The sequence below is a fragment of the Podarcis cretensis genome (genome assembly GCF_951804945.1).
Source record: "Podarcis cretensis genome assembly, chromosome: 8".
Lineage (NCBI taxonomy): Eukaryota > Metazoa > Chordata > Lepidosauria > Squamata > Lacertidae > Podarcis > Podarcis cretensis.
Window position 1 is genome coordinate 78,611,563 of NC_137177.1, and position 24,870 is coordinate 78,636,432.

The window sequence follows — 24,870 nt, forward strand, 5'->3', positions numbered from 1 at the left end:
GCGGCTTACAACATATGTCTTAATTTAATTGCCTTTCTTCCATCCTGGTTCTAGGTGGCGATGACCAGGGAAAAGTTCCCTGAGAAGATTCCTTTCAGGCTGACAAGGATGCTGACAAACGCCATGGAGGTAAGCAGGAGGAGAAATGTCTCTTCTGTGGAGCTACAATATGGGAAACATAAGGATGCCATCACAAGGCGATAGACATTTCCCCTTCTTCTTCAACAGACAATTACAGTGGTGCCTCGCAAGACGAAATTAATCCGTTCCGTGAGGCTCTTCGTATAGCGTTTTTTTCGTCTTGCGAAGCAAGCCCATTGACAGCTTAGCGGATTAGCGCTATTAGCGGTTTAGCGGCTTTTAGCGATCAGCTGTTAAGCGGCTTATCAGCGGATCAGCTGATAAGCGGCTTAACGGCTTAGGAAAAGGGGGGGGGAACCCGCAGGAACTCGCAAGACATTTTCGTCTTGCGAAGCAAGCCCATAGGGAAATTCGTTTTGCGAAGCGCCTCCAAAACGGAAAACCCTTTCGTCTAGCGGGTTTTCCGTCTTGCGAGGCATTCGTCTTGCGGGGCACCACTGTAATTCATTCGTTTGCTTTTATTTGGAGCCAGGATGGGGAGCCTGTGACTCTCATCCTGGACTACAATTCCCATCATCCCTGACCACTGGCCATGCTGACTGAGGCTGATGGGAGTTCAGGGGTTCTAACATGGAGAGCCACAGGTTCCCCATCCTTGGTTTGGAGGCTTATCAGGGTCAGTCTGGTGCCAAGCTTTCCTTTTACTTACCTGCTATAGATTTTCCCTGTAATGTAAGGCTGCAGCAGCAGAGTGTTGTGTATGTTTTTGGAAGCAAAATATAAATAAATGCTTCCTCTCTTCTCTCTCCCCCTGCAGGTGACTGGCTTAGATGGAAACTACAGAATCACTTGCCACACTGTCATGGAAGTCTTGCGAGAACACAAAGACAGCGTCATGGCTGTGCTGGAAGCCTTTGTCTATGACCCCTTGCTGAACTGGAGGCTGATGGATAGTAAGTTTGCCTGGAGAATAAGAGAGAAGTGAGGCAGAAAATGACCAATTTAGGCATCCAGTTGCCCTGGCCAACTTGTCTGCTGAGCAGTGTGGTTTGCTGCTGACTGCCCATGGTTGTGGAGCTACTGTGGAGGGAGAGTGGTGGCCTTCATGCCCTGGGATAAATAGTGGCAACTGGCTAGCTGCTATAAGAAGCAGAATGTTGAACTAGACAAACTTACTGGTCTGATCCATCGAGGTTGGTCTTATGGAGGAAGTCTGTCCCCAGACTTAGTTGTCTGGAACAGCAGCTGAAAAAATTAAGGCCCATAAGGAAAACCTGCAATGCACTGAACCTTTCTTTTTCTGTCTCTCTTGCAGCAAACACAAAAGGCAACAAGCGATCACGGACACGGACGGACTCCTACTCTGCTGGCCAGTCAGTAGGTGAGTATTGGCCCAAACAGTGCTTTTTGTTGTTTTCCTTTTGTGCGGGATATCCTTCATTTAGGTTGAGCCAGAATAGTTTCCCCTTCCCTAATCAGACTGCAACAAGAAGGGAGCTTGGTGGGCCCAGGATTCCATGGCCAAAGCCCTTCTGGTTTCTGAAATGGGGCATTGAACAGTTTTCTCTTTCCCCCTTCCTCATGGGAAACATGTTCATATTCAGGCAGGGGTGGGGAGATGAGAGCACCAGGGAGGTGCTAAAACAGAGGCTGCTTTGTTGCACCTAAGTGTGCAGCAGTGAAGCAGCTTTTCAGCTAAGGCTGATGCAATTCCCACAATCCAAACTAGTTAGCCCCTATATAACAGCTGTGTGGCAGAGGTGAGGAACCTTTTTTAACCTGAAGGCAGCGTTTCCTTGGGGGGGAAACCTTCCAGGGGCCACTTTTTGGTAGTGGGTGGGGCAACAAGTCAGTGACTCTTAACTTTTGTACCAGCAGGGATAGTGAGGGATAGAGAAGCTTGGGAGGGGCTGCATTTGGCCCCCAGGTCAGAGACTTCCCTGTCTTTCTCTATGGGAACACAGTGGCCAGTAACCAAAGCCCAGCTCTTACCAACAGCCTATTGGTAAAACCTATTTGGTGTTTTGCAACTTTCTGACTAGTTGCAGGACCTTAGCCAGACCTAGCAGAGTACACGCAGAATCCACAGAAGCAATTGGCGACTTGGCTGCAGACAGGATAGACGAAGCAGGAACCAGGAACTTGTAGTTAGGTGTTTATTATATACAGTGGACTATTTACAGGAACAGAACATGGATCTTTTGCTAGCTCTCTCTGACACAACTCTCAACTCCCACATTGAACTACTGAACTTCTGAACTCACGAACTAACACATTCCAGTTAGTAGGCAATTATCACTCCCTTGAGAGAGCTTGACCAATCAGGAAGCTGTCTCCATGCCTCTGTTATCACCAGGCAGACTTACTCCTTCAGATTGCCTTCTGGCTGTCTGCCAAACCTTAATTGACTCTGTGTGAGTAGCTGCACGTACACAGTTTCCCAACACATCCAGCATCCTAAAGTGAGGCAGCTCCAAGCAGCAGAGTAATGGAACTAATTGCATATTTGTCTTTTGGTCTGATCATCTCTCCCTCCTTCCCTCTTAGAAATGCTGGACAGTGTGGAGCTGGGTGAAACAGCCCACAAGAAAGCTGGGACCACGGTGCCTGAATCCATCCATTCCTTCAGTAAGTTTGGACCCCTTGAGGGAGCACTTGGATCTTCTGTTCCGCTGCTGTTGGTGTTAAGGGCCCAAAATGTAGAATCCAAACTGTCTCTGATGGGGTAGAGTGTGCATAAAAAGAGCCCTGCGGAATCAAGACCTAAAGGTCCATCTAGTCCAACTTCCCATCTCCCAACCAGACACCTTCCAAGGAGCCTATAAGCAAGGCATGAAGGCTGCAGCTCTCCCCCACTGGATATTCACATCACCAAGTTTGTTCAGAGCTAACTTGCCTCTGAAACTTTATTTCCATTTTTTAAAAATTTAAAGCAATGTCTTATCTAATAACCGTTGCATAGGCCTGCCCTCTGAATTTGTCTACACTTCTTTTTTCAGATCCATCTAAGCTAGTGGTCATCTCAACACCTTGGGGCAGCCAGTTCCTAATTCCATGTTGTGTGAAAAACATCCTGTGTCTGCCACTCATTGGTTTTCATTGTGTGACCCAAAGTCCCAGTATCAGGAGAGAGGCCAAATATTCCTGTCACTCATAATACTATAGACCCCTGTCATATTCTCCTTTCAGTCATATTTCCCTCCCCCATTAAACTGAGAAGCCCCAAGTGCTATAACCTTTTTATTACAGGGCTGGTTCACCAACCTCTGATCAGTTTAGTTCTCTGAAGAAGGGGGTGGCCAAAACTGTACAAAAAAATACCTGGAACTCGCTTGATTTCTCCCTTCCAACCAGTGTCAGGGGCCGAGGGTTTTATGCCACCGCTACCCATTTATTTTAGGTTTCAGGTCTTAAGGTTATCTCTCTTTTGTCTTTTTGCCTTCTAGTAGGGGACGGTCTTGTGAAACCAGAGGCTCTAAATAAAAAGGCTATACAGATTATCAACAGGGTCCGTGATAAACTCACTGGTAAGTAATGCCATATTCTGCAAAACACAAAAGATGAACATAAACATTTATATTGTATTTGAATCCAGGTGCTTTGTTGGTACAGTCTTAAAATTCAGTGCAACTGTGTAGGGGAGAGGAGGGAAGTGGGGGGCAAGATGCTGAATCATGGGTTGGAGGAGGCCACTTCTTGGGAGGAGGAAAAAGTCGTAGAGAATCCACTGTAGATGCTTATATACTTTATTTGGGCTGTCACTAAGGTTAGTCCTACTCAGAGTAGACCCTTGAAACTAATGGATCTAAATTAGTCATGAGCATTAATTTCAGTGGGTTTGCTGTGAGGAGGACTTAGTTGGATATGTCCCTTCGTCTTTATCGAGTGTGGGGAACCTTTGCCCCTCCTAATTTCCCTGAACTGCAACCCATCAGCCGCAGGAAGAAAGGCCACAGGGGTGCCAGGAGTTGTAGTTTAGTGACATGAGGAGGGCCGAAGGTTTCCCCTCACCTGGTCCTAACTTATACACCATTCCACCTGTTTCTTTTGTATTTGGTGTTCTTCCAGAGCAACAGAAATCTGAAGGTGAGCTTCAGAGTCTCCTAATTATTCTCTCTCTCCCTCTCCCTCTCTCTTTCTCTCTGCAAAGGACGGGACTTCTCTCACGACGAAACACTGGATGTGCCCACACAAGTAGAACTTCTAATTAAGCAGGCTACCTCCCACGAGAACCTTTGTCAGTGCTACATTGGATGGTAAGTTTTGTAACTTCACAAACGGCCTACTGTTCACGCTTGTCTTATGAGATGACCTAAGTGGGAAGCAAACAGAATGATTGGTTTGTTCACCTTACTAGCCAAGGAGGCCCAAAGAGGAGTGCTGGGAAGGAGAGGCAATTTCCATTCAATAGCAACAGAAGCAATCAGCAAAAGTACAATCAGGCGCTCCTTATCTGTTCCATACCTGATATAAACAGAAAGATCCAGGTCCTTGTCTCAATGAGCTTATAGTCCAAAATGTTGGCAGTTGACAAATCATCAATAGAAAGAGGTATTCAGTATGCTGAGGTTCAGATAATAAATTCATCTATTCTGGATGTGGACTCTTATTTCTGCATGCTTGTTGTTTCTTTGTAATATGAAGCAACTCCAGTGGTGTCGTGGTTGGAGTGTCAGACCAGGGTTCAAATCCCTGCTCAAGTGTGAAACTCACTGAGTGGACTTGGGCCAGTCAGTCTTTCAGCCTAACCTACCTTACAGGGTTGTTGTGAGGATAAAATGGAGAGGAAGAGAGTAGTATATGCCACCTTGAACTCCTTAGAGAAAAGGTGGGATATACAGTGGTACCTCGGGTTAAGTACTTAATTCGTTCCGGAGGTCCGTTCTTAAGCTGAAACTGTTCTTAACCTGAAGCACCACTTTAGCTAATGGGGCCTCCTGCTGCCGCCAGGCCGCCGGAGCACAATTTCTGTTCTCATCCTGAAGCAAAGTTCTTAACCTGAGGTAATATTTCTGGGTTAGCGGAGTCTGTAACCTGAAGCATATGTAACCTGAAGCGTATGTAACTCGAGGCACCACTGTAAATGCAACAAGCAGACACACAAACCTGATGTCAGGGGTGGGCATGCCTAGCCCAAAACCTGCGGGCCAAGTTTGGCCTGCAGAGCCAAGGTTCCCACCCCTGTTGTATGAGACATCCTGGCCAAATCATGAGCCAGTCTATCACATTTGTCCCTTTCTTCCCTTAGGTGCCCTTTTTGGTAACAGAAGACACACGATGGAACATCCTTAGCCTTTCCTTCTCAAGGCTTCTCCGCTCCCAGCATGTTTCTTCTCAGAAGCTGAGAGGGGAACAAGGACTGTGTGGGCAGGGTGAGAATTGCCTTTCATCAAATACTTTGAACTGTAAATGAGAACTGTATATTAAAAGTTTGTTTTGAGCTGATTTGCAACTGCTGATGCGCACTGGGCAGTAATGAAACACGACAGAGTTTCCAGAGTGCTTTAAAAAGGAACTGATACTGACCAGACGTTGACTAATGTGGTCGCTGGGGGATGACTTGGCAAGAAAAAAATTAGGAGCGAGACTGTATTTTCAAGATACAGGAAGTCAGTAACGTGGCCAAGCAGTAGTGAATTCACTTCCATGACCCAAGTGACCTTGATCAGGTTTTGGAAAGGCACAGAGGCCTCTTTAGAACTGCAGCCTGTTGCTTGACATTGCCCCAAGCAGATTGTGACTGACACTTGTGTTGGAAAACACAGTTGTAAGCATGTTTCTGGCTAAATGTGCATGGAAGAGCCCAAAGAAATCACGAGAGACTCTGTAAGAGCTGAACATCATAATTGGGTTGGGGATTGCAAGAGACAAGCTTGTGCCTCTGGGAAGTCTTCCATACTCGCACAGAGCAAAGAGAGAAATGGGGGTGGGGGGAGCATTAATGTTGAGCATAAAGCCAGTGATGACGGGCCTGGAAGGGTATACAAATGGGTGCTTGGAAAGCCTGGAGTGAACCCATAATGTCATGACTTCATTAATGAAACAAATATAAAGTAAAATGCACAAAGAAGTGTACTGATATTTAGATGCCATGTTGTAGTTGGATAATTTTTGTGCCAATAAAAAGTACACCAAACTGTGTGAAGCTGGATTCTGAATGTTTTCATCCATGACTGCATGACTCGGGACAGTGGGGAGCAAATGAGCAGGGAAACATTCCTATGCCAGTTCACATATTGTAATGAAAAGGGACAGTGCAGTCCTTGCAGAGGGGGAATGGATCACCTTGGTTTCACTTTCAGATCCGTCCATTGAAAACACATGGGCATATTGCCCCCAGTGATGAAACTTACACCACCAGATGGGAAACCTAGATGGTCTCCAAACTTGTCTCCTTCACCTGTGGTGCAATGTTCACGTAGTTCCCCCACATGCAGAAAGGAAGTGGCATGGTCTTTTCATTTATTTATTTCAGCACTTATATTATGTAAAGCACCCCCAGCAGTTCACACCATCGTAGTCTCTGCACTTAGGACTGTTACCATTTCACGTCACTTTCTGACCCATCTATACAATTCAGGTAACAAGTTCACACAGGGATAAACCAGATGGGTGATTGCTTCAAGTCTGTCCCATTTTAATCTTCAATTCGCCCCCCCCCCCCGATAATTAATGCCCGTCTGCTATCAACATTCCCAGTAAAGCTTTACATTGAGTTTAACACATTGATACCGCATTTAGTCCATCCACCTAATATTTTCTGTAGAGCAGGGATGGGGGAACCTTTGTCATTCCCTTATAGATCCTTCAAAAAGCCAAGTAGGTAGCCTTGCATGTCTGCTGCAGCAACAACAAAATCAAGAACCTTGTGGTATCTTTAAAGTCTGGATCATTTTTTATGGCAGATGCTTTTGGTGGCTAGAGTTGCCTTCATCCGATGCATAAAGTGCTGTCCTCTGTATAAATACAGGCAAATGACAGAGGTATATGGGAGAATGTAAAAAGCAAGGTTAAATGGCAATGAAAGTCATTCTGTAACAATTCTACATGGAGCCTGCCAGCAAAAAAGACATGAATTTCAAGTGAGCAAACCTAACCAGCAGTCGGATAGTAACCTTACAGATTAATAGTGTTACTTCTGCAGAAGCTTGCCTGAGGCATAGGCCACACACAAGTCACAGGAATGGCATGGTCACCTAAGTAGTTAGATAGAAAAACACACCGAGTCCACAGAGAATTACAGGACTATTCTTCCCCCCCCCCCCAAAAAAAAAAAAAAAGTATAGCCACAAACAATTGGCAATAGCCAATGCCCTTTTAACTAGGCAGAGCACGGACAGATTATTTTATCCACTCAACGGGTCAATTCCCTGTTCCATGTCCCTGCACCTTGTGCTGTGAAAACGGAAGACCCCCTGCTGCCTGAAAACCATCTCAGTTTCAGAGCTAGCTTCCATCCTCCTCCTGCATAGCCCATTGAGAAACAGCCTGCGTTCTTTAATTCCAGAAATGCCCATTATAGAGAGAGTGAGCAGGTGCAGGCATACAACGTGACAGAAGCTCAGAACATCTGAAATCTGCAACGAGACCAGTGCAAATTTTAGAGGAGGGCGAGGGGAAGGACTCCACGCAGAACTCGCGGGAGAAAACAAAAGTACTTGTTACCAGTGGAGATAGTTGCCGCGGCAGGGACACTGGATGCCTCGGTAATAAATAAAGCTACATCTGCTCAACTCTCTGCCATCCTTATAGTACATGGTTTTGTCCAAGGAAAACGGGCCAATGGTGACGCTGCTTTTGGTGATCCTCATCCTTCGGTTTGTTTTCATGCATCTGGCTATTCTGAAGAGCTTGGCTATTCTCATCAAAAGGCTGGATTCCTGCCAATTCAGATTTTGGCTTTGGTGTTGGAAGAAGATGTGGCGGACTCCGGGAGGGAAGTTGTGAAATGTGTGCGAAACCTGAACGTGACGAGCAGTTGGGGGGAGAGAGGGGGGTGATGGCAGAGTTGCTTGGGTTTAGGAGAGATTAGCCACTTGGGCAGGGAAAGAAGGCACTTACCCCACCTCCCAATACATAAGGAACCATTTACCACTGGATGCACCCATGGGCCACAGCCAACCCCACTCTTTGAACCGAGCTGACTTTACCTCGCGCCATTCCTCATCTTCTGAATGGCACGTGTACCGGCCTTTGGAACAATATTCTCTGATCACAGTGAACTCTGCAGACAAGAGCTTTACAGAGAGCTGGTAGCGGCGGCCGAGAACACCATAGAACCTATTTATTTTAGGGGCAGAGCAGACCAAGGAAAAAGAACACCAAGAGTTAGATTCACTGCACCTCCGTGCTGGGACATCTACTTCACATGCAGAAGGTCCCAGGTTCATCTCCAGGCATGTCCCCTGTCTGAAACCCTGGAGTGCTGCTGCCAGTCAGTGTAGTTCATGCTGAGCTAGATGAGCAGTGTCCTGACTCAGTATAAGCTTCCTATGTAAGCATCTCCCTGGCCCCGGGATGGCGAGAGCAAGAGCAAAGACCATCACATTGCTGAGCTTGTTCCTACAGAAGCCTTCTGGTAGAGAACTGGTTCACGAGGTATTAAAAATGAAGAAATTAATGAAGCTCCAATCAGCACTTCTGCTATCAAATTTGAACTGGGTACCACTCGAAATTGCCAAGGTGTGTTACGTTCCACAGAGAGCCAGGGATACAGCAACGTCCCCTTCTCCTTCATGAAGGCACAATGGTGGCCTTCACGCATATCGCTACACAGCAGAGAAGTGGTGTGTTTGTGTGACCTAATAACCACTACTGAAGTTCACTAGCACAAATATGTCATTTTGGCAGCCACCAGGCCCTTCCTTTCCCTTATCAGTTGACAATTTGGATGTTCATGGGTATAATCAATGTGTGCAGCTTTTTCTGAATGGCTTACTTGGACATCTCCTTTAGCAGGGAATCTGTGGCCCTCCAAGTGTTGCTAGATGCCAACTCGCTCCTTGCAGTTGGCCGTGATGGGAGCTGGGAGTTCAACAACATCAGGACGGCCAGAGGTTCCCCATCCCTTTGCCTTACAAAGGGGCCCGGGAACGAGCCTTTGCTCCTTCAGATGTGCACAGAATACAGCTTCCGATAACACAGGCTGCTTCCGATAACACAGGCTGCTTCCTTGTAAAGTCAGCACACCCAAACATTCCCAGCCGTAGTGTTTCATTTCATTTCTGCTAGCTCGGAGAAGTGAGAGAAAACGACATATCCCGTATTGTGAAAAACTCAACTGAATCCCCATGCCTTGCTGAGTGAGAGAAGACAGCATGTCCACACCCACCCGTGGCTGGGATGCCTTGGCATAAAATCACAGAATTGTAGAGTTGGAAGGGACCATGAGGGGCACTGTGAGCCAGTGTGGTGTAGTGGTTCAGAGCGGTGGACTCGTAATCTGGTGAACTGGGTTCGATTCCCCGCTCCTCCACATGCAGCTGCTGGGTGACCTTGGGCTAGTCACACTTCTCTGAAGTCTCTCAGCCTCACTCACCTCACAGAGTTTTTGTTGTGGGGGAGGAAGGGAAAGGAGATTGTGAGCCCCTTTGAAACTCCTTAGGGTAGTGATAAAGCGGGATATCAAATCCAAACTCCTCCTCCTCATGTAGTGTATGTAGGAATCCTTTTGCCCAGCGTAGTGCATGACCTTGAGATTATGAGTCTCATGGTCTACCAACCTCTAGCCAGACTCACTGTTCTATGTCCAAACCCCAGGCCTCTTCTGGATTTGTCCATGGTCCACCAAAACCTGTTCCTCTGTCTGCAACCCACTGGCCCCTCCTGTTGTGTGAAACTCATAGATACCTTAGAACTTTGTTTCACTGTGTACCTCCTGGTCTGATCCCACCCCCAGCAAGGACAGGTTGCTCAGTCACTCACCAATCCTTCACCACAATCGTGGGCCTGCCCTCATCCATCAGCTCATCCCAGTAGCCTTCATCCTTTAAAGTGATGAGCTGAGACTTGACGCAGAGCCTGAGGCACAAAATGGGAAAGCCATCAAAAACCACCCTGAGAGTTTGGACAACGCTGCTTTCAATACATGCTTCGCACACCTATTGGGTTGGCTGTTGCAGGAAGCAGAATGTCAGATGATAGCCACATTCACACCATTTAAAAACACTCTGATGCCACTTTAGCCAGTCATGGCTTCTTTCCCCAAAGAATTCTGGGAGATGTACCTGAGAGTTGTTACCAGACCCCTGCTCCCCTCACAGAACTACCATGCCCAGAGCTCCCTGGGGAAAGAGGGGTTGACTGTTAAGCCACTCTGGGAATTGTAGCTCTGTTTGGGGAATAGGGGTCTCCTCACAACTCTCAGTTCCCTTAAACTACAGCTCCCAGAATTCTTTGGGGGAAGCCATGACTTACTAAAGTGACATCAGAGTGTAATGTGTGACTGAGGCTTATATGGGGCTTTACCCTGATCCTGCAAGGTTCCTACAGTTGTAAGCTTTAAAGAGGGGATGGACAACTTTTGGCCTTTCAGTTATTGCTTGACACACACACACACAACTCAAGTCATTCCTGACCACTGGGCATGCTGGCTGGGGCAGAGGGGAAATAGAGGAGAACCCTGGTGTAGAGTTAACCCCTTCCTGTTATTACAGTGGTACCTTGTTTCCCAAACATAATCCGTTCCGGAAGTCTGTTCCAAAACCAAAGCGTTCTAAAACCAAGGCATGCTTCCCCATAGAAAGTAATGCAAAATGGATTAATCTGTTCCAAACTTTTGAAAACAATCCCTCAAACAGCAATTTAACATGAAGTTTACTATCTAACAAGACCACTGATCCATAAAATGAAAGTATCAATCAATGTACTGTACTATAAAATAAATAAGACAGTATTGTAGATGATTTTAAAAAAATGTAAAAAATTATTAGGTGCACTGATGATAGTCATTGTTTGGATGGGGGGCTTTTATCCATTTCTGCAGTCACACAATCAGTCAGTAGCTGATCTGGGTTCCACACAATCACAAAAATGAAGTCACAAGCCACAGCCACAACTCAGTCCCATAAAACGAAGAACAAGTCGCAGTCAAAAAACCAAAAAAGCCACACGAACAAAAGCGCAAAAAAATAGCAAAGAAAGAGAGCTCCGAATATCACCTCTGTGTTGCGTGGGTGCTCGGGACTCAAGAGGAAGCCTTTGATTAGCAGCGGGGGACTCAATTTACAAACGGAACACACTCAACAGGAAGCGGAACATGTTCCACTTCCAAGGCAACGTTCACAAATCAGAACACCTATTTCCAGGTTTGCAGCGTTCTATTTCCAAGTTGTTCTTAAACTAAGCTGTTCTAAAACCAAGGTACCACTGTATTGCATTTGAAGTGGAGGTACCTTGATAGCCCAGTTGGTTAGAGTGTGGTAACACGAAGGTTGAAGCTAATCTAAGTTAGCAATGAGCATTCATTTCAGTGGATCAGCTGCATAATCCTGCATTGCAGGGGGGTTGGACTAGATGATCCTCAGGGTATCTTCCAGCTCTTATGCTTCTATGATCTACCGTATTTTTTGCTCTATAAGACTCACTTTTTCCCTCCTAAAAAGTAAGGGGAAATGTGTGTGCGTTTTATGGAGTGAATGCAGGCTGCGCAGCTATCCCAGAAGCCAGAACAGCAAGAGGGATTGGTGCTTTCACTGCGCAGCGATCCCTCTTGCTGTTCTGGCTTCTGAGATTCAGAATTTTTTTTCTTCTTGTTTTCCTGCTCCAAAAACTAGGTGCGTCTTGTGGTCTGGTGCGTCTTATAGAGCGAAAAATATGGTACATGCAGGCCACGAGGAACCCCTTCCCCATCGCCTAATGAATTATGGCTCAGCCACCGCTGTGATCCTCACCGACCGTAGGCAGCGAAGCATTCATTAACCGCTTGATAAGGGATGGCGTCATCTTTCACATAGAAATGCCTCTGAAGGAAATCCCACTTCTGGATTTTTGAGGAATCCGCTTCCGACATTTCTTTAATTTTCCACTGGCCCCTTGGAGATGTTTGGGTATCCCAGAAGTCCAAGCCCTCTGGGAGAAAAAAAAAATGAGAATGTAAGAGCAATAAGGCGGGCCAATGGCCCATCTAGTCCAATATCCTGTCCTCGCCGCAACCCCATAGTCTCCTTTGACTGGACTTAACCGTCCAGGGGTCCTTTACCTTTTAGAGAGATGCAGAGCTCTACAGTTGCCCCAGGCCTGAGGTTTCTGACCACTGCTATGTATCTTTGCTAACTTTGTGTCCCTTTAAATTGCCCTTTTTCCGTCTCCATTCAAATCCACCCAAATGTGTCCGTATCTGAATATTTGGGGGAAAATGGGAACTTATAGCTGCATTCTCTCTATTGCCTGTTCATAAGATACTTATCTCCAATCTTGCTACTAGCCTAAACTTTTCCCCCCTAGCCATATCTAGAAAGCCCAAAATTTCTCATTCAGAAATATAATGCAGTCCAGCTAACCTTTTTTTTTTGAACACAGACATTTCAATATTCCACTATGTAAAAATAACAACTGTGAACATAGAAGACTATTGTGCAGAAGAAACAAGTTATCTTGTCTAAAGGTAAAAGGTAAAGGACCCCTGGACGGTTAAGTCCAGTCAAAGGCAACTATAGGGTGTGGTGCTCATCTCGCTTTAGGCTAAGGGAGCTGGCATTTGTACACAGGCAGCTTTCTGGGTCTTGGGGCCAGCCTGACTAAACTGCTTCTGGTGCAATGGGACGCTGTAACAGAAACCAGAGCACAGTAAGTGTTTACCTTCCCACAGCAGTATCAATTTATCTACTTGCACTGGCATGCTTTCAAACTGCTAGGTTGGCAGGAGCTGGGACAGAGCAATGGGAGCTCACCCCATCGCGGGGATTCAAACCACTGACCTTCTGATCAGCAAGCCCAAGAGGCTCAGTGGTTTAGACCACAGCGCCACCTGCATACTAGTCCACTGCTGACTGGTGCCCACTGGGACTGATAGGGTGGAAGGCAGGGAGCCCAACAGTAGGTGGCACTAGACCCAATGGCAGGCAGAGCCAAGTGATTCCAGCTTTGTCCCCATCTATCACCTTGCTGAATTCTACAGGGATTAAGGTGGAGGAAACTAACAGGCAGTGCTACCCCATGGACTGGGCGCACGTAAGAAGGCAGGACAAGCGAGGGCTACCTGAGGGCAGACTGAGACTGGGGGTCCACCCTAATGGGCCAGACTCCAGTGGTCTTAGATTCCTCCTTTCCACAGACAAGGAGGTTATCAGATGGAGGAGAGAATCCAAACATGTGGTCTCCCACAAACCAGCAGGCCAGGTTTAGGCAAGCTTTGGCATTCCAGACATTGCAGAACCACTGGCCTCACTTGTTGGGGCTGGTGGGAGTTGTAGGTCAGCAACATCTACAGGGTCAAAGCTTTCCCAATACCAGATTCTTTGAGAAAGACATTTGTCCTTCAGAAAAAAGAAAGAAAAGGCCAAAAGGGACACACCTTCTCCACAAGGATTCTTGATCAAGTTCCTCTCCAGGTGAGAAAAAACATAGAACTCTTTGGTCTTCTTCAAGTTCTCATTTTTATGACAGTATTTGCTCTTCCAGAGAATGGGCAAGTCCACCAGGTCTCTCCACCGGGAGCAGACCAGCCGGCAGCTGAGAATCAGCTCATTCATAGGAATCAGCGACAAGATGTCCAGCATGACATGGTCTGGCAAGTTGCCAATGTTCGTCATCTCCCTTCAAGGGCCTGCGAAGAAGAAAAACAAAACAGAACCATAAAAGGGAAGAGGATCACATGAAGTCCATTTGCAGGAAGCAGATGCCAATCTCATGAGCATCCTTGATGGTTCCAAATTACGGCTACATTAAATAGGAACTTTATTATACTGAGTCAGAACAGCGGCCCACCTGGCTTAGTATTGTCTACACTGACTGGCAAGATTTCGGGCAGAAGTCTCCCAATTGTAACTGGAGATGCTGGGGACTTCCAGACAGATCTCTGGGCCCTTTGCGATGGGGAGGTTTAAGGGGAAACAAGAAGGGTCTTTCTGATCAGACCACAAAGGGCCATCTTATGCAGCATCCTGTGACCCTTTGGGAGGGGAGCCAAACCAGATCCCTCTAGGAAGCCTACAACAGGGCATGATGCCAGCAGTCCCCACTCCACTCCCTGAGTAGTATTCTCAGATTCTGAAATCCAGAGGTTGGATATAGGAACTGGGCTGCCTCGCAGGGTTGTCGGCAGGGGCATAAATTAAAATTCTGTGCAAATCCTAATAAGCATGATACATTACTGGGTAGCTCAGTTGGTTAGAAGTGTGGCACTGATAACGCCAAGGTCGCAGGTTTGATCCCCATGTGGGACAGCTTTATTCCTGCATTACAGGGGTTGGACTAGGGATGTTCCTCAAGGTCCCTTCCAACCCTAAGATTCTATGAGCAAGACGATTCTCCAGTGTCAGTTCCTGCTCTCTCGCATTGACCTGAGGCCATGAGCCTTCTCGGGACCACTGCCCAACTAACTCCCTTTTTGCTGATCCTACCCAAGACTTTGGTGGGACGCGGGTGGCGCTGTGGGTTAAACCACAGAGCCTAGGACTTGCCGATCAGAAGGTCAGCAGTTCGAATCCCCGGGACGGGGTGAACTCCCGTTGCTCGGTCCCTGCTCCTGCCCATCTAGCAGTTCAAAAGCACATCAAAACGCAAGTAGATAAATAGGTACCGCTCTGGCGGGAAGGTAAACGGTGTTTCCGTGTGCTGCTCTGGTTCGCCAAAAGCGGCTTAGTCATGCTGGCCACATGACCCGGAAGCTGTATGCTGGCTCCCTCGGCCAATAAAGCGAGATGAGCTCCGCAACCCCAGAGTCGGCCACGACTAGACCTAATGATCAGGGGTCCCTTTACCTTTTACCTTTATCCAAGACTTAAGACGGGGACGCAGGTGGCGCTGTGGGTTAAAGCCTCAGCGCCTAGGGCTTGCCGATCGAAAGGTCGGCGGTTCGAATCCCTGCGGCGGGGTGCGCTCCCGCTGCTCGGTCCCAGCGCCTGCCAACCTAGCAGTTCGAAAGCACGTCAAAGTGCAAGTAGATAAATAGGGACCGCTTACCAGCGGGAAGGTAAACGGCGTTTCTGTGTGCGGCTCTGGCTCGCCAGAGCAGCGATGTCACGCTGGCCACGTGACCCGGAAGTGTCTCCAGACAGCGCTGGCCCCTGGCCTCTTAAGTGAGATGGGCGCACAACCCCAGAGTCTGTCAAGACTGGCCCGTATGGGCAGGGGTACCTTTACCTTTACCTTTAAGACTTAAGACGTCCCCCCACCCCAGCCAGGCGTGCCTTACCCTCAAAGGACCGCCTTTGGGGGCGTTTACCTGGGTCTAGGAAGCGAGCAGGATCCAGCTGGGAAAGATGAGCAGTCTCTGCCCCGCTTGGCTTCCAGCTTCCGAAGGCAGGCAGGCAGGAGAAGTGGGAAGAAGAACCAGGAACCGTTCCCCCTTCACCCCGCTGCTGCTTTGCCTCCTCCGGGGAGGGGCGGGGCGGACTACGCAGGCGGCGCCCTCCCCCTCCGTGGGCGGTCCGGAGATGGGAATCCCGGGCAAGGCGATGACGCGCGTCTGCTGTCCTCACGCAGCTCCTTGCAGCGAAAGTACCGCCGTCCAACGCGCGAGGTGCGACGTTAACTAAGAAGTTAAATCCCACGACGGACTTCGGGTCTTAGCCTGGTGTCAGAAGAGCGCAGCTTCTTGATTATCTTCTTGCTCTCTTTTTTAAAATGTATTTTTATTACAGATTTTCTTGGTTTACAAAAGTATGTGCAATGTCTCTCTCTCTCTCTCTCCTTTTTTTTTTCAAGTAACATTTTTAACAGGTCAGTTTTGTTTGTTGAGGGACGCAGGTGGCGCTGTGGGTTAAAGCCTCAGCGCCTAGGGCTTGCCGATCGAAAGGTCGGCGGTTCGAATCCCTGCGGCGGGGTGCGCTCCTGCTGCTCGGTCCCAGCGCCTGCCAACCTAGCAGTTCGAAAGCACCTCCGGGTGCAAGTAGATAAATAGGGACCGCTTACCAGCGGGAAGGTAAACGGCGTTTCCGTGTGCGGCTCTGGCTCGCCAGAGCAGCGATGTCACGCTGGCCACGTGACCTGGAAGTGTCTCCGGACAGCACTGGCCCCTGGCCTCTTAAGTGAGATGGGCGCACAACCCCAGAGTCTGTCAAGACTGGCCCCTATGGGCAGGGTTACCTTTTTGTTTGTTGAGACATTAAGAAAGAAAAGGGCGAGAGAGGTGGACATCTTTTTGCTTTTATGTTTTCAATTACGAAAGGGGGGGTTCATAGGTTCTCAAGGAATGTGGCACGGGGCGGAAGGTCCAAGGACAAATCAAAGAAACGTTTGGACATTTCTGCCAACCCAGTTCCAGATTTACGTATAAGCTAAACAAGCTATACCTTAGGGCCCCACTCTCTTGGGGGGCCCCAAAGAATTTTAAGGGGGGGACTGGATGTATATTTCCAAAATATAAAATAAAAGACAAAAAACGGCTTTAGATACCTATTAGGTCCATAAATTACCATATATCATGTGTTCAACACAAAAAACCAGCGACAGTTTGTTGTTGACAAAGGACAGCTGGACATATAGGGCCTCATCAAGTCCAGAAAGATGGCATCGGTTCAGAAAGCAGGCTTCGGGGGCTGGGGGGCCGAGGGAAGTCCAAGGATTAAGGGAATCCTATATATGTATAAATATTGATTATATTTGAATGTAAATGATATTTGTAAAAAAAAATAATAAAAAAATTAAGAGAAACTTCTACTCCGAGTAGACCCATTGGAACTAATGGAAACAAAGGAGTCATGCCCTTCAAAATCAGGGAGTGCACTCCAAGAAGGACTAGTGCTTATGCAGAACCCTGGGAGATTAGACAGGTTGTGCATCCACAGCAGTGACCAGGGTTGACCACTGGGAGGAGCGCAGAAAAAAGAAACAGCCATGGTGCATCTGCAGCAGCACAACCATGTGCTGACCTTTAAAGCCCTAAATGGCCTTGGCCCAGTATACCTGAAGGAACATCTTCACCCCCATCGTTCAGCCCTGACACTGAGGTCCAGCTCCGAGGGCCTTCTGGCGGTTCCCTCACTGCGAGAAGTGAGGTTACAGGGAACCAGGCAGAGGGCCTTCTCGGTGGTGGCACCCTCCCATCAGATGTCAAGGAAATAAACAACTATCTGACTTTTAGAAGACATCTGAAGGTGGCCCTGTTTAGAGAAGTTTTTAATGTTTGATGTTTTATTCTGTTTAATATTTTGTTGGGATCCGCCCAGAGTGGCTGGGGAAACCCAGCCAGATGGGTGGGGTATGTATGTATGTATGTATGTATAAATAAAATTATCATGATTATTATTACTGTTATTATTTATTATGCCTTCACCTGCCCTCATTTGGCATTGGTCTCTGCAGCCACAGCAGACGCTGCAACTTCCCAGCAGTTTGACTTCACTCCCAAAAGCGCAGACCTTTCCGAGGCAGACGGATGCCAACAACATTCCCCTGTTGCCTTCCCTTCCTGTATTTTAATGTCTATTTACTGAATTTGATATCCCACCTTTTTCTCCAAGGAGTTCCAGGTGCCTTGAATGGTTCTTCCCCATCTCATTTAATCCCCAATTAAGAACCCTGCAAGGTAGGTTAGGCCAAGAGGCCATGACTGGCCCCAAATCACCCAGTGAGCCTCATGGCAAAGTGGGGGGGGGGGAGGGGGGGCAGGATTTGAACCCGGCATCTCCCAAGGCCCTAGTCCGACACTCTGACCATTTTGCCACATTTCAATATATATATTGATATGTGTCCTACCTCAAAAAGCGGGAGGCCGTACAGACATGTGGCAACAGCAACAGATCACAAAAATAATTTAAAATGCATTTATTCTGCGGTACCAAAAAAAATACCTTGTAAAAGTCTCACCCACACAAGAACAAGTAAAGAAACAATTGGCCCAGCCAAAGAAGGGGTGTGCTTTGTTTTCTCTCCAGCTTCAAAGGGAATTCAGCAAATCAGTTCCGTTGACCAACAGTGTAAGTGAACTTAAGGGTGATGCTGGTGTTAGTTATGCGCACACCTTTATGGTTACGTTCGTTGACATTTTGGCCTCGGTGTTCAAAGTAGATGTAGCGGACACCAGGAGGGCAGCCAAAGATGGTGTAACAAACCTACAGGATTGGGGGGGGGGGGAGAGAGAGAAAGATGGGTGGTGATTTGGGTAAAGTTTAATTTATGCATTATTATTCCTTGCCTGTCCCTTCACCAAAATGTCCCATAGGGCAGGCTGTTGCAACATTTATTTCAAAGTACAGTTGTACCTCAGTTTTCAAACATAATCCGTTACGGAAGACTGTTCGAGTTCTGAAACATTTGAAAACCAAGGCACAAAGGGCAGTCTGCAAATTTAATAAATATAATTGAGAAAAATAACATACAGTGGTTACCTTGGCATGTTCGACTTCCGAGGTGTGTTCGAAAACCAAAGCATTTACTTTCAGGGTTTATGGCGTTCAAAAACCAAAAAGCTTTGTCAACAGAGACGTTCAGAAACCAAGGTACCACTGTAATTTTCAAAATAAGATTTGCAAATGCAAAAATAAAGTAAGATTTGTAAATCCAAAAATAAAATTCGTCTAAAGTACATAATAAGGGAAGCGGGTGGCACTGTGGTCTAAACCACTGAGCCTATGGCTTGCCGATCGGAAGGTCGGTGGTTCGAACCCCCACGGCGAGGTGAGCTCCCATTGCTTGTTCCCAGCTCCTGCCAACCTAGCAGTTTGAAAGCACATCAAAGTGCAAGTAGATAAATAGGTACCACTCTGGCGGGAAGGTAAACAGTGTTTCCGTGCACTGCTCTGGTTTCGCCAGAAGCAGCTTAGTCATGCTGGCCGCATGACCTGGAAAAACTGCCTGCGGACAAACGTCGGCTCCCTCAGCCAGTAAAGCGAGATGAGCGCTGCAACCCCAGAGTTGTTCATGACTGGACTTAACTGTCAGGGGTCCTTTCCCTTTACCTTTCCATTTCCCTTTAGAGTACATAATAAAAACAGTCATAAAGAGGAACAAAAACACAACAGTAATCTTTTAAAAGCTGTAAAAGGAATGAATAGTTATATCGAGACAGTTACGGAATACACACAACTGTTCCAAAATGGAAGAGCACAGTAGAAATTGTGCAACAGAGGTGAACCCCACAAAGATAGGAGGCAAGGCAGAAATCTCTCTTAGGACCCATTTGCTGCAGACTGCGACTCCTGGGGCCCCAACCTTCCACCTGGGTTATAAATAAATAAATAAAACAAAACAGTGTTATCTTGGTTCCTGAACAGAATGCATTCCAGAAATCCGCTCGACTTCCAAAACCAAGGTGTGGCTTCGGATTGGCACAGGTGCGCAGAAACAATAGTGGAAGCCGGATTGGATGTTTGGCTTCCGACAGTGTTAGAAAACCAGAAGACTCCAGGTTTCGATTGTTCGAAAGCCAAAACGTATGAGTACCAAGGCATTCAGGAACCAGAGTACCAAAGCGTTCAGGAACCAAGGTACCACTGTAATTTTTTTTATTATTTCTACCCTGCCCATCTGGCTGGGTTTCCCCAGCCACTCTGGGTGGCTTACAGTTAAGTTTTATTTATTTATTTGACTTATATACTCCCCTCCATCACAAGAGCAGTTCACAAGGTGAAAATACAAGGTGAAAGCACAAATAAATAGTTAAAACAAAAACAACAAAACAGTAACCTGCCTCCCAGAAACATATTTAAAAGGCTGTAGAATATTAATCAGCATAAGGCCTGGTTGAAGAGAAACGTTTTCATCTGGCACCTAAAGATATATAATGAAGGCACCAGGTGAACCTCCCTGGGGAGAGCATTCCACAGATAGGGAGCCACAGCGGAAAAGGCCCCGGCTCTTGGGTTGCCACCTTCTGGAAGGGGCACACGAAGGTGGGTCTCAGATGATGATTGCAGGGTCTGGGTCAGTTTGGCTGCGGCTCCAATCTGGTGGAACGCTCTGTCACAAGAGACTAGGGCCCTGCGGGATTTGACATATTTCCGCAGGGCCTGCAAGACAGAGCTGTTCCACCAGGCCTTTGGTCAGGGCGCAGCCTGACTCCCTCCTTTGGCAATCTTTACAGAATTTAAGCTTAATGGTTGCCATCAATTGGATTTTAATTAATTTTTATAATGAAATGCTTTTAGAATGTTGCACTATTTTATTGTTGTTAGCCGCCCTGAGCCCAGCTTCGGGAAGAGGCAGTCCTTGAAGTATTACGGTCCTGAGCCGTTTAAGGCTTTATAGGTCAAAACCAGCACTTTTGAATTAATTGGGTCCAGAAACTAATTGGAAGCCGGTGCAGTTGGTGCCAGGTGTAATATGCTCAAACCATCTTGCCTTGGTGAGCAACCTGGCTGCTAACTTCTGCACCAGCTGAAGCTTCTGAACCGTCTTCCTTCTTACCTCTCGCCACCTTCCATGTTTAGATCCATTCATGAACAAGTCTTCAGAACACCGCTCTCTTAGGACCTTGAAATCTGCTGATAACAGCTGTACCAGCAGCTGGTATTGGGTGCCTTTGGTGCAGTAAAAACTATATTGAGAGACAGAGAAACAGAGAATATGCCACACCATAAAAATTGTACTGAGTCCTCACACTCACAAGGAGCTAAAATCTAAGAAGAGCCTGGCTGGTGGATCAGGATAATGGCCCATCTTAGCCCAGAATCCTCTTCTCTTCCTCTAATAATTGTCATAGTTCTAACAGATATCATCTTGGCCCCTCTCCTGCCCATCACCGCTGGGCAGTTGGTGGCGGATGACCCTGTGGCTGGGACAGAACTGCGACCCGTGTTTCTGGTACCAACAAGGATTGTGGAGGCCTCATCCAGCAGCTCTGTCTAAGAGGAAAATACAAGCCCTCAGGAGTTGAACTTCAGAGCCAGCAATCCTGCACACTCCAACTACTAGCCAAAGGCCCCTGCAGGAGCCCACCCCACCCATGTTGTTAGAAGCAATGATGACAGAGTTTTGTTGGCCAGGGTAACTGGCAGGCAGTCACTGTCCACCTTAGGAAAACAATGTGGATCTTTTAAGGAAGCTGTCACGCCACCAAAGCTGGGCTTAGCATGGTGGTGAAAGCCTGCAAGGGTCCAAAAAAGTTGGACCACTGTTGGAGCCTATTGCCAACTTTGGAACTGTCCGTGGTCCTGAAGTCCAGGTCCTATCAGACACACTTGTCCCCATCCATCTAACTCGCTGGCCAACTCTGGAACTTCCCATGGTCCTGAACCCTAGGTTCAATCAAACCTTCGACATTGTCCTGTCCATTTGCATTTCTTAGTCCAGAAAGTATTGATCTGATGTGTAGAGATCTTTCCTAATGTGTAGCGATCTTTCCTAATCTAATTAATTCAAGAGGGTTCTGGAAGCTTCTTTGTGTGAAAGAAACAAGCAGAAGGTTCATGAAGTTTGGGTTATTCCTTCAGAGAAGCTGAGTACAGCTGGTTTAAACTGGTTCTGGTATCTCTTTCAGTCAAGGTCACGCTGACTATAAAATAAGGCCAGAAGGAGCCTGGGTTTCACTTTCTCTTTCTATCTCTCTTCCTTGATGTGGTGTTCTGTACATAGTATGTTTAGTGTTAAGGTTTAAACTTATTATATGTTATTGTAAGTTTAAGTTAATTCTGCTGCAACTGGGTTTCTTATGGACTGTGCCAATCCTGAATGTATTGGATTTGTGACCATTATGCTCATTTGCCTTCAGTAGCAGTATAGCTCTGCTGGATGAAATATAATTGCCTCTGATCTATTTTTGGGAATCCTGCAACATGTTTGAGTTTTTACTCTACTAACTATACAGTGGTACATCAGGTTACATACTCTTCAGGTTACAAACTCTGCTAACCCAGAAATATTGCTTCAGGTTAAGAACTTTGCTTCAGGATGAGAACAGAAATTGTGCTCCGGCAGTGTGGCGGCAGTAGGAGGCCCCATTAGCTAAAATGGTGCTTTAGGTTAAGAACAGTTTCAGGTTAATAACAGACGCCCGGAACGAATTAAGTACTTAACCCAAGGTACCGCTGTACATTGGAATCTACTCTGGATCAATATGGAGTAGAATTTCCATGACATGGCCAACCCACTGGCCACCTCTATTCTTTTGATCTACTGGAACCTTTGAGAGTGTCTTCTTGCCACACAAACCCACCAACAGCCACAATGGCACACACTGCACTCACCAGTCCGTCACCACAACAGTGGGTTTGACCCTATCTATCAGCTCATCCCAGTAGCCTTCGTCCTTCAAGATGATGAACTGAGACTTGGCGCAGAGCCTAAGTGAAAACCACAAAGTAACACCATCACTATCCTGCCTTTTGCTCCAAGGATTTGGGGGCGGGGGAAGTCAGCCGCCGGAAGCTCCAAGCCAAATGCAGCCCCACTGAAGGAGGCTCATCAACCCACCTATGGAGATGACTAGCAAGCCTCATTGCAGAAGGGCAGTGGGGCTTGGCCACTTATTAACCTGGTGCTCTAGGGAAATCCTGGCCTCCGTTTTGGGGACATTGGTTGGTTGGTACTGGTTCCTGCCTTGTTTAGTGTGCAAGAAGAATGTTGCAAACCTGAAATCCACTCCCTGTGGCAGGGCTTTGAAACTGTGCAACACACGACCCACAAAGCTGAAAGCAGGCCAGAAGCCAGAGGTTGTGGGAATGCTCTTCCTAGCATCAGTTAGCCTCTTGAGAGGCAGCATGGTGTTCTGATCAGCATATAAAACATAAAAAGCTGCCTTATATACCTGAAGGAGCGTCTCCACCTCCATCATTCTGCCCGGACGCTGAGGTCCAGCGCTGAGGGCCTTCTGGCGGTTCCCTCATTGCGAGAAGCAAAGCTACAGGGAACCAGGCAAAGGGCCTTCTCGGTAGTGGCCCCCGCCTTGTGGAACGCCCTTCCAGCAGATGTCAAAGCGATAAACAACTACCTGACATTCAGAAGACATCTTAAGGCAGCCCTGTTCAGGGAAGTTTTTAACGTGTGATATTTTACTGTATTTTTGGTTTTTATGGAAGCCGCCCAGAGTGGCTGGGGAGGCCCAGCCAGATGGGCAGGGTATAAATAATAAATTATTATTATTATTATTATTATACCATTGTTCTATCTAGCTCAGCATTGCCTACACTGACTGGCAGTGGCTCTCCGGGTTTCAAGCAGGAATCTCTCCTGACCCTACCTGGAGATCCTAGGGATTGGACCCAGGACTTTCTGCATGCAGAGCAGGTGAGCTGTGGCCCTTCCTACATCCCGGGCTGAGAAGTTAATACAGTGGTACCTTGGTTGTCAAATGCCTTGGTACTCGAACAATTCGGCTCCTGAACGCCGCAAACCTGGGAGTAAGTGTTCCGGTTTGTGGACGCTTTTCGGAAGCCAAACGTTCAACGCAGCTTCCGCTTGAGTGCAGGAAGCTCCTTGCAACCGATCAGAAGCTGTGCCTTTTGGGTTTTTTGACTACGTGCTATTCTGTGCAGCTTCACACAGAGTCAATTAGGAGTTGGCTGAAGGCCAAGAAGACTGAGCAGAGGAGTTATCTGCCAAGAGATATGAAGTCTTGGAAACAGCTCTGCCATTGGTTGAAGTCTCACACAGGCATGATGATTTATGACCTTACTGACCGGAATGTGTTGGTTGGTCAGTGTGGTGTTCTGAGAGTCGTTTGGAGTTTGTTAAAAGAGAGCTAGTTAAGATCCTGTATCTGTTCATGTATATAGTAACTTGTAGAGTCTGCTGTAAATAATAAACACCTTATAAGTAATCAAGTTACTAGTAGCAGCATTTTGTTCCTGCTTCGTCCATCCTGCCTGCAACTGATTGCTTTCTAGAACTCTGTGTATGCTCTGCTAAGGTCTGGCTAAGGTCCTGCAACAGGTCAAAGCTGCAAAACACCAATAGGTTTTCGAATGGTTTCAGGAGTTGGATGGATTCCCGGAACGGATTAAGTTCGAAAGCCAAGGTACCACTGTACATGGGGTTTTTTTTTGGGGGGGGGGGAATGGTTGCAGTTTCATGCAGGTGTGTCTGACCCTATACCAATTTATTGGCTATTAAAAAGAACTCAATAGATTGAACTTGTTGATGTAAGTTGTGGTTATTATTATTAATATTTTAAGAAACTGGTCCAGGATTGAGGAGAGCATATCTAAAGGCAGGCTTCCATGCCGGCCCAAGATTCCCCACAGGAAAACAGTGAATCGCTCTCCCCATCTCCAGCTGAATCCCAGATCAAACAGTATTATCCTTACCCATCACAAGCAGCAAAGCATTTTTTAACCTGAAGACAGGGCCCATCATCCACAGGGCGGTTCCGCAGAAGAAAGTCCCTCATTCCAAGTCGCAGTGAGGCCTTTTCAGACACTTCCTGAATTTTCCATTGGGCCTCTCCAACGGTCTTGGTTGTCCAATAGTCCAAGCCATCTGTAGGAAAAGGGGACAAGTGATAGGGAAGGGTTAACAACATAAGAAGAGCCCTGCTGGATCAGGCCCAAGGTCCATCTAGTCCAGCATCCTATTCACACAACCTATAAATTACTGGGAAATTTATGAAAGGGCATGTTAAATAACATAATTTAAATACTTGTGGCATTGAGTGGTGTAGATATCTCACGTTGTTAGTAAAACAGTGTACATTGTAGGCTACAATCCTAACCCCATTTACCTGGGGTAAGCCCCACTGAATTCAATAGGACT

The 24,870-nt window shown here is 47.0% G+C and overlaps 3 protein-coding genes across 6 annotated transcripts in view; 1 reads left to right on the top strand and 2 right to left on the bottom strand.

The window, feature by feature from the left end:
• Positions 1 to 6,226, top strand: part of MTOR (mechanistic target of rapamycin kinase) — a 100,513-nt gene extending 94,287 nt beyond the window's left edge. For all 4 annotated transcript variants that reach the window (XM_079986652.1, XM_079986654.1, XM_079986653.1 and 1 more), the window contains 7 exons: positions 55 to 129; positions 899 to 1,034; positions 1,397 to 1,462; positions 2,629 to 2,709; positions 3,528 to 3,608; positions 4,232 to 4,337; positions 5,330 to 6,226. In XM_079986652.1, the coding sequence (XP_079842778.1) occupies positions 55 to 129; positions 899 to 1,034; positions 1,397 to 1,462; positions 2,629 to 2,709; positions 3,528 to 3,608; positions 4,232 to 4,337; positions 5,330 to 5,345 (561 nt within the window). In that variant the 3' untranslated portion in view covers positions 5,346 to 6,226. The remainder of the gene's footprint in view (positions 1 to 54; positions 130 to 898; positions 1,035 to 1,396; positions 1,463 to 2,628; positions 2,710 to 3,527; positions 3,609 to 4,231; positions 4,338 to 5,329) is intronic.
• Positions 6,227 to 6,533: 307 nt separating this feature from the next.
• On the bottom strand, positions 6,534 to 13,902 carry LOC307222122 (F-box only protein 44-like). The gene is made up of 5 exons (XM_079987231.1): positions 13,595 to 13,902; positions 11,973 to 12,150; positions 10,006 to 10,101; positions 8,232 to 8,361; positions 6,534 to 8,042 (listed from the first exon to the last, which is right to left on the bottom strand). Exons 1-5 carry the CDS (start codon positions 13,830 to 13,832, stop codon positions 7,743 to 7,745), a joined length of 942 nt encoding a protein of 313 aa, XP_079843357.1. The 5' UTR covers positions 13,833 to 13,902; the 3' UTR covers positions 6,534 to 7,742.
• A 4,059-nt stretch (positions 13,903 to 17,961) lies between these two features.
• On the bottom strand, positions 17,962 to 24,593 carry LOC307222187 (F-box only protein 6-like). Its single transcript, XM_079987363.1, has 4 exons — positions 24,426 to 24,593; positions 22,368 to 22,463; positions 20,590 to 20,719; positions 17,962 to 18,296 (listed from the first exon to the last, which is right to left on the bottom strand). The coding sequence occupies exons 1-4, from the start codon at positions 24,506 to 24,508 to the stop codon at positions 18,141 to 18,143; spliced, it is 465 nt and encodes a 154-aa protein (XP_079843489.1). The 5' UTR covers positions 24,509 to 24,593; the 3' UTR covers positions 17,962 to 18,140.
• Between the last annotated feature and the right edge of the window lie 277 nt (positions 24,594 to 24,870).